At 44.4% G+C, this 10,000-nt stretch overlaps 1 protein-coding gene across 5 annotated transcripts in view; it reads right to left on the bottom strand.

Annotated features, from left to right (window-relative positions):
• The window catches only part of sema6d (semaphorin 6D), a 38,593-nt gene that overhangs the window by 25,502 nt on the left and 3,091 nt on the right, over positions 1–10,000 (bottom strand). For all 5 annotated transcript variants that reach the window (XM_083552234.1, XM_083552236.1, XM_083552233.1 and 2 more), the window contains exon 2: positions 552–688. In XM_083552234.1, the coding sequence (XP_083408360.1) occupies positions 552–654 (103 nt within the window). In that variant the 5' untranslated portion in view covers positions 655–688. The remainder of the gene's footprint in view (positions 1–551; positions 689–10,000) is intronic.

The following is a 10,000-nucleotide window of genomic DNA, read 5'->3' as shown; positions in this document are numbered from 1 at the left end:
AAATAAGAACAAACTAAATTGATTAAATAAAAGTAAATAAATGAGAATTTTAATTTTTTACAATAACTGGGTATTACAGATGTGTAAACAAGTGTGTGTTTTACATTTGATATTTCATTTTTGAAAGATATGATCTACTGTTCTACTCATTTCAGAATACTTTAACTAATGTCTCATCCCTCACTCCCTCGAATTGTCTGGATTTTCTCCATTAAAAGAAATTCTTGAAGCAAACGCTAAAGAATCCAAATCACCAGCGTTTGCAGGGAGTGGCAGCGATTTCACGCACACACAAAACTAAATCAGAGTTTTACAAGGCACTACATATCGTAGTGACACTGCGCTAACTCTGGTTTCTTTTATATACCACTGGCATTGTTGTGCATGTTTTCATGTTTACTAACAAAAAATGCGCTGCAAGTGCGAGGCGGAGACTAAACATTAACTATCAGTACACGTTCAGGATTCAGTTCACGTGTTGTCTCTCCAGGCCTGTCTCTCCTATCTCCTAGTGCCCAGTGTGTGTGTGTGCGTGTGTGTGTGTGTCTCACAGTGCCGGTCCACCATGTTGAGTGCAGCGGTGTCCTCTGGGAAACTGACAGCGTGGGTTTGCACCAACATTAGCAGCAGGTTGGGAAACATTATACACCACATCTCCCACTTCTGAATACACACCTGGGGGTGCTACCTACACACACACACAAACATACACACACACACACATCAATGCAGATGTGCTATACCTTCCTCACTCCCACACACACATGTACATCAAAACAAGTGTGCGCGCACAGGGAATGCACTGGTATATTTGTTACTGATTTCCATGTTGACAGGACAGAGGATAATTAAAGACAAACAGCCACCCCCACCCTTTACGATGATGTCATAGTGTGTAGTGATGATGTCCGTGTGCAGTGATGTCATCATGTGGTGATGATGTCAATGGTGATGTCCTTCAATGATTTAGTATAGGAGTGTGTGTGTGTGTGTGTGTGTGTGTGTGTGTGTGCTCTTTTGGTTTGAACTGTATTTGACCTGCTTAAAAGTGCGTGCGCACACACACACACACACACACACAGACACACACACACACCTCCTCCCAGTGACTTGCACACATCTGTTTGTGTGCATATTAATGAGCATTGCGAATATGAATATTCATTAACACAATATGCCCAATGTTAAAAAAAAGAGAAGCCAGAGGTTGCCTGAAGGTTGTATCCTGATTGCTTGCTTTTTTCTCTCTCTCTCTCTCTCTCTCTCTCTCTCTCTCTCTCTCTCTCTCGCTCTCTCTCTCTCGCTCTCTCTCTCTCGCTCTCTCTCTCTCGCTCTCTCTCTCTCGCTCTCACACACACACTCAGCAATTAGAATGCGTCAGTCATGCTCAGCCCCACCCTGACTGATGGGCATGATTGATCTGTAGTTATTGATCTGAGTGACCTGTGTGACCTTCAGTGGAACTTTTATGGTAATCTCCCACAGTAATGCTTTGATTGCATGCAGTCTTTCAGCTAGCTGCTGACTCGGCTAAACTCCTGCAGTGCATTTGGGACACGGCCTTCTTTCATTTCATTACATCCAGCATTAACACGAATACATCACTGTCCAGATCTTCAGCCAGGACTTCACACGGCTCCACATGTCCACCTGCCGCTTCAGGTCCTTCTCTTATAAACCCCACAGTTAAGGGAGAACCTTCCAATCAGTGTTCAGGACTCAGACACAGTCTCAGTGACAGTCCCCCCCTCTCCCCCTCGAGTTAAACATGTTCCTGGGGTACCAGTGCTCAGTGTTCCTATCTTGTTCTTCTCCTCAGATCTGCCTGATTTATCCTGATATTCTGCCTCTGGATGGAGTTATTTTCAGTAGGAGACACTCTGTGCAGCTGGAGATGTTCCACATGCTCCACATGTTCCATTAAGTTACTGAGCAACTCAAGAACTTTGAGAATGGATTTGGACTGTAATTTATATCTTCTGTCTGCTGCTATGAGCTCAGGACCACAGTTTGTATGAACAGTTCTGCATGTAAACATTACTAAACAGTTAATAATGAGGATGATGAGGATTATGAGGATGATGTTTATGAGGATGAGGATGCTTTACTGTCTGGGTGTTGGAGTAAGTGCAGAAATAAGCTTCAGTTAGTTCAGAATGCAGCAGCAAGAGTCCTCACTAGATCTAGAAAATATGATCCCATCACCCCTGTTTTAATCATCTACACTGCTCCCAATTACATCTCACACTGATTATAAAATACTACTACTGACGTATAAAGCACTTAACGCTCTCACGCCGCAGTATCTGAGTGAACTTCTGTACCAGGATGATCCTCCACACCTACTTAGATCAAAAGGTGCAGGCTATTTGTTGGTACCTCAAATAATGAAGACTCCAGCAGGGGGCAGATGTTTCTCTTATAAACCCCACAGTTATGGAACAACCTTCCAATCAGTGTTGGGACTCAGACACAGTCTCAGTGTTCAAGTCGAGTCTGAACACATTTATTTAGTGGAGTCTTTAGTCAGTAGGTGTTTGTGAGGTAAAGGAGCAGATCTGGAGGGATCATGGATATGGAGTGTTTGGTGAACTGGGATATTTGGATGCTGTCGTCTCCTCACTCTCACACGTTCACTCAGGTTTGTTGATGGTGGTGTGGTGGGTCGTCTCTTATCCCAGAGATCCTCATGTCTGTGTTTCCTTCTGCTTCTCCCTTTTAGTTCTGCTGCTGCTTGCCGGAGTCCAAACTGCACAGTGACTTAACTTTCATACAACAATCAGGAGACTTAATAATCCATATCCTTCTCTTCCTGTCACCCCTCCTCTTCTCTCTCTCTCTCTCGGTCGAGTTAAACATGCTCCTGAGGCTCCAGTGACCACTGTACCTGCCCCTCTCCCCTCCGTGGATCTTCCCACTTCATCCAGGCCTGCCTCTGGATAGTGTTCTCTTCGACTGGAGGCCACTCTGTGCAGCTTGGGACGGTTTTTATCAACACCTTGGGTGGTTCTATGAAATTCCGGAGTAAGAACGGGTGCTTTAAGGATGGACTGGACTGTGGTTAATGTCATACAGTTTGCTTCTGATCATCATCACTGTAACCCGCAACATTGTACATCTGCTACAAATGGACATTCGGTGCAACCCAGATGAGGATGGGTTCCCTCTTGAGTCTGGTTCCTCTCAAGGTTTCTTCCTTATGCCATCTCGGGGAGTTTTTCCTTCACCACAGTTGCTCATCAGGGACAAACATACTTACAAAGAACATATTTACTTTTAATCACCACATTATCTGTGTAAAGCTGCTCTGAGACAATGTTCATTGTTAAAATCGCAATACAAATAAACATGAATTAAATTTAATTGATGAGGATGATGATGATTATGATTAAGGATGATGAGGAGGATGATGATGATTGAGTTTTATCTCTGTAAAGCTGCTTTGAGAAAGTGTTCACTGTTAAAAGCACTACACAATTAAAACCTCACTGTTGTGAACAGAATCCCGTGTGTGTGTTGTGAATAGGATAGGTGTAATGTAGAAATGCAGTGTGTTGTATTAGTGAGGTGTTAAACATCAGCAGTTACACACTAAAACTAAACAACAGGAAGAAAAGCAGTGTAAAGGTCAGACGTGTATGATTACTCCTCAGACTGTGTGTGTGTGTGTGTGTGTGTGTGTGTGTGTGTGTGTGTGTGTGGGGCAGGGGTTTATTCCTGCCCTCCAGTGCAGCACGCACATACATACAAACACACACACACACACACACACACACACACACACACACACACACACACTCCTCTAGTCACGCAGAGTGTTTAGAGTGCAGGCTTCCCCTGTTCCCCTCTCACACACACTTACTCCTCATTACCACAATACGAAAATTCATCAAATGTTCTCATTTCAACATTTAGATGTATTATACCCACAACTACTAAACACCACCCCTAACTACACAACTACACCACAACACCCACAAGTACATACATGCACAAATACAAAACAGCCAAGTAACTACACAATATCCTTAACCAGCCACAACTACACACCATCCTCAACAACTACACAACATCCTCAACTACCCACAACCACACACCATCCACTCCTGCACACCATCCTCAACTGTCCACAACTACACACCAACCTCAAACATCCTTAACCATCCACAACTACACACCATCCTCAACAACTACACAACATCCTCAACTAAAGAACTACACACCATCCTCAACTACACACCATCCTCAAGCATCCACAACTAAACAACTGCACACATCCACAACTACACACCCTCCTCAACTAAACAACTACACACCATCCTCAACCATCCACAACTAAACAACTGCACATCATCCACAACTACACACCATCCTCAACCATCCACAACTAAACAACTGCATGCCATCCTCAACCATCCACAACTACACACCATAACAAAACTACACATCCTCTACTCAACTACACACTATCCTCAACAACTACACATCATCCACAACTACACACCATCCTCAAGAACTACACATCATCCTCAACTACCCACAACCACACACCATCCACTTCTGCACACCATCCTCAACTGTCCACAACTACACACCCTCCTCAACCATCCACAACTACACACCATCCTCAAGCATCCACAACTAAACAACTGCACATCATCCACAACTACACACCATCCTCAACCGTCCACAACTAAACAACTACACACCATCCTCAACAACTACACACCATCCTCAACAACTACACACCATCCTCAACTAAACAACTGCACACCATCCTCAACTAAACAACTGCACACCATCCTCAACTAAACAACTGCACACATCCACAACTACACACCATCCTCAACTACACACCATCCACAACTACACACCATCCTCAACCATCCACAACTACACACCATCCTCAACCATCCACAACTACACACCATCCTCAACCATCCACAACTACACACCATCCTCAACCATCCACAACTACACACCATCCTCAACCATCCACAACTACACACCATCCTCAACCATCCACAACTACACACCATCCTCAACCATCCACAATTACACACCATCCTCAATCATCCACAACTAAACAACTGCACATCATCCACAACTGCACACCATCCTCAACCATTCACAACTACACACCATCCTCAACTAAACAACTACACACCATCCACAACTGCATACCATCCTCAACTACACACCAGCCTTAACTAAACTACACATCCTCTACTCAACTACACACCATCCTCAACAACTACACATCATCCACAACTACACACCATCCTCAACAACTACACATCATCCTCAACTACCCACAACCACACACCATCCACTCCTGCACACCATCCTCAACTGTCCACAACTACACACCAACCTCGACCAACCTCAACCATCCACAAGTACACACCATCCTCAACCATCCACAACTACACACCATCCTCAACTAAACAACTACACACCATCCACAACTGCATACCATCCTCAACTATACACCAGCCTTAACTAAAGTACACATCCTCTACTCCACTACACACCATCCTCAACCATGCACAACTACACACCAACCACAACTGCACAACTACACACCATCCACAACTACACACCAGCCTCAACCGTCCACAACTACACACCAGCCTCAACTAAACAACTTCACACCAACCTCAACCATCCACAAGTACACACCATCCTCAACCATCCACAACTACACACCCTCCTCAACTAAAAAACTGCACACATCCACAACTAAACAACTACACACCATCCTCAACCATCCACAACTAAACAACTACACATCATTCACAACTAAACAACTACACATCATTCACAACTAAACAACTACACATCATCCACAACTACACACCAGCCCCAACCGTCCACAACTACACACCAGCCTCAACTAAACAACTTCACACCATCCTCAACAACTACACACCATCCTCAACAACTACACACCATCCTCAACTAAACAACTGCACACCATCCTCAACCATCCTCAACTTAAAAAAAACTGCACACATCCACAACTACACACCATCCTCAACTAAAGAACTACACACCATCCTCAACCAAAAAAACTACACACCATCCTCAACCATCCACAACTACACACCATCCTCAACCATCCACAACTAAACAACTACACATCATTCACAACTAAACAACTACACATCATCCACAACTACACACCAGCCTCAACCGTCCACAACTACACACCAGCCTCAACTAAACAACTTCACACCATCCTCAACCATCCACAACTACACACCATCCTCAACTAAACAACTACACACCATCCACAACTGCATACCATGCTCAACTACACACCAGCCTTAACTAAACTACACATCCTCTACTCAACTACACACCATCCTCAACAACTACACATCATCCACAACTACACACCATCCTCAACAACTACACATCATCCTCAACTACCCACAACCACACACCATCCACTCCTGCACACCATCCTCAACTGTCCACAACTACACACCAACCTCAACCATCCTTAACCATCCACAACTACACACCATCCTCAACCATCCACAAATACACACCATCCTCAACAACTACACACCATCCTCAACAACTACACACCATCATCAACTAAACAACTGCACACCATCCTCAACCATCCTCAACTTAAAAAAAACTGCACACATCCACAACTACACACCATCCTCAACTAAAGAACTACACACCATCCTCAACCAAAAAAACTACACACCATCCTCAACCAAAAAAACTACACACCATCCTCAACCATCCACAACTACACACCATCCTCAACCATCCACAACTACACACCATCCTAAACCATCCACAACTACACACCATCCTCAACCATCCACAATTACACACCATCCTCAACCATCCACAACTAAACAACTGCACATCATCCACAACTGCACACCATCCTCAACCATCCACAACTACACACCATCCTCAACTAAACAACTACACACCATCCACAACTGCATACCATCCTCAACTACACACCAGCCTTAACTAAACTACACATCCTCTACTCAACTACACACCATCCTCAACAACTACACATCATCCTCAACTACCCACAACCACACACCATCCACTCCTGCACACCATCCTCAACTGTCCACAACTACACACCAACCTCAACCATCCTTAACCATCCACAAATACACACCATCCTCAACAACTACACACCATCCTCAACAACTACACACCATCCTCAACTAAACAACTGCACACCATCCTCAACCATCCTCAACTTAAAAAAAACTGCACACATCCACAACTACACACCATCCTCAACTAAAGAACTACACACCATCCTCAACCAAAAAAACTACACACCATCCTCAACCATCCACAACTACACACCATCCTCAACCATCCACAACTAAACAACTACACATCATTCACAACTAAACAACTACACATCATCCACAACTACACACCAGCCTCAACCGTCCACAACTACACACCAGCCTCAACTAAACAACTTCACACCATCCTCAACCATCCACAACTACACACCATCCTCAACTAAACAACTACACACCATCCACAACTGCATACCATCCTCAACTACACACCAGCCTTAACTAAACTACACATCCTCTACTCAACTACACACCATCCTCAACAACTACACATCATCCACAACTACACACCATCCTCAACAACTACACATCATCCTCAACTACCCACAACCACACACCATCCACTCCTTCACACCATCCTCAACTGTCCACAACTACACACCAACCTCGACCATCCTTAACCATCAACAACTACACACCATCCACAACTGCATACCATCCTCAACTACACACCAGCCTTAACTAAACTACACATCCTCTACTCAACTACACACCATCCTCAACAACTACACATCATCCACAACTACACACCATCCTCAACAACTACACATCATCCTCAACTACCCACAACCACACACCATCCACTCCTTCACACCATCCTCAACTGTCCACAACTACACACCAACCTCGACCATCCTTAACCATCAACAACTACACACCATCCTCAACTAAACAACTGCACACTCTCCTCAACTAAACAACTACACACCATCCTCAACCATCCACAACTACACACCATCCTCAACCATTCACAACTAAACAACCGCACATCATCCACAACTGCACACCATCCTCAACCATCCACAACTACACACCATCCTCAACTAAACAACTACACACCATCCACAACTGCATACCATCCTTAACTACACACCAGCCTTAACTAAACTACACATCCTCTACTCCACTACACACCATCCTCAACCATGCACAACTACACACCAACCACAACTGCACAACTACACACCATCCACAACTACACACCAGCCTCAACCGTCCACAACTACACACCAGCCTCAACTAAACAACTTCACACCAACCTCAACCATCCACAAGTACACACCATCCTCAACCATCCACAACTACACACCCTCCTCAACTAAAAAACTGCACACATCCACAACTAAACAACTACACACCAACCTCAACCATCCACAACTAAACAACTACACATCATCCACAACTACACACCAGCCTCAACCGTCCACAACTACACACCAGCCTCAACTAAACAACTTCACACCATCCTCAACCATCCACAACTACACACCATCCTCAACTAAACAACTACACACCATCCACAACTACACACCAGCCTTAACTAAACTACACATCCTCTACTTAACTACACACCATCCTCAACAACTACACATCATCCACAACTACACACCATCCTCAACCATGCACAATTACACACCAGCCACAACCACACACCACCCTCAACTACACACCAGCCACAACCACACAACACAACTACACACCATCCACAACTACACAACAGCCACAACCACACACCATCCACAACTACACAACACAACTACACACCATTCTCAACCATCCACAACTACACACCATCCTCAACTACACACCTCCACAATAATAATCATCATCTGTCTGTTTAGTGATGAATTAAATCGTTTCTTTCTCTCCATTAAACTTGAGTCTCTTTCCCAAACCACAGGTGTGTGTGTGTGTGTGTGTGTGTGTGTGTAATAAGAGAGGTCTAAGGGGCAGCTGGGAGACCTGAAACACTATAGAGGTGAACTGAGGCCTGACTGAGACACAGACAAGTGAAAAAGGTGGGGGGGAAGAGGGGGAGGAAGAAAAAATAAAAATGTCTGTGTGTGTGGGGGGGGGGGATGTAAGGAGAAAACAGGTTGGAGTGAACAGAAAGGAACTAGGAAGAAAAGAAGGATAATAAAAGGATGGAGAGAAGTGGAGAATGGAAACAAGAGTAAGAAAGAAAAAAATGATGGACAGATAGAGTGATTGAAGAAGTGATAGAATACGTGATGAGGGGAGCAAAAGCAGAATGAATGGTAGACAGAGGAGAAGGACAAGGAAAGGATGACAAGCAGCTGTGGTGTAATAACACCTGTCACATCTGCATTCACTCAGGGGTTTAAACATCACCAGATGCTTCAAACACACACACAGTAATGACAGCATCTCCATGTTGAGCACATGGGGGAGCAAAAGAGCAGCAAGAAAATGAGAGAAAGAGGAGTAAATCCAATTACTTCCTGAAACAAAAACAGAAATAGAGAAAGAAGGGATAAAGAGGGAGAGAGAGAGGGAGAAAGAGAGAGAAGGGGGGGGAGAGAGAGTATGAGAGAGAGAAAGAGAGAGGGGGAGAGAGAGAGAGAGAGAGAGAGCGCGAGCAAGTCAAAGAGAGAGCGAGAGAAAGAGGGGGGAAGAGAGAGGAGGAGAGAGAAAGAAAAAGAGAGAAAAAAAGAGAGAGAGAGAGAGAGAGAGAGAGAGAGAGAGAGAGAGAGAGAGAGAGAGAGAGAGAATGACCTGTGGAGACCTGAAGGCCAGGGCAGGAACACAAGCAGACACAGTAAACACACTTCAGGTGAACACTTCGGTAATAACAATCACATTCAGGCACCATAAAGCAATAAACAGGATCT

The sequence above is a fragment of the Silurus aristotelis genome, assembly GCF_946808225.1.
Source record: "Silurus aristotelis genome assembly, chromosome: 10".
NCBI lineage: Eukaryota > Metazoa > Chordata > Actinopteri > Siluriformes > Siluridae > Silurus > Silurus aristotelis.
Note: the sequence above shows the minus strand (reverse complement) of the source record. Positions and strands in the feature narration are given on the sequence as shown.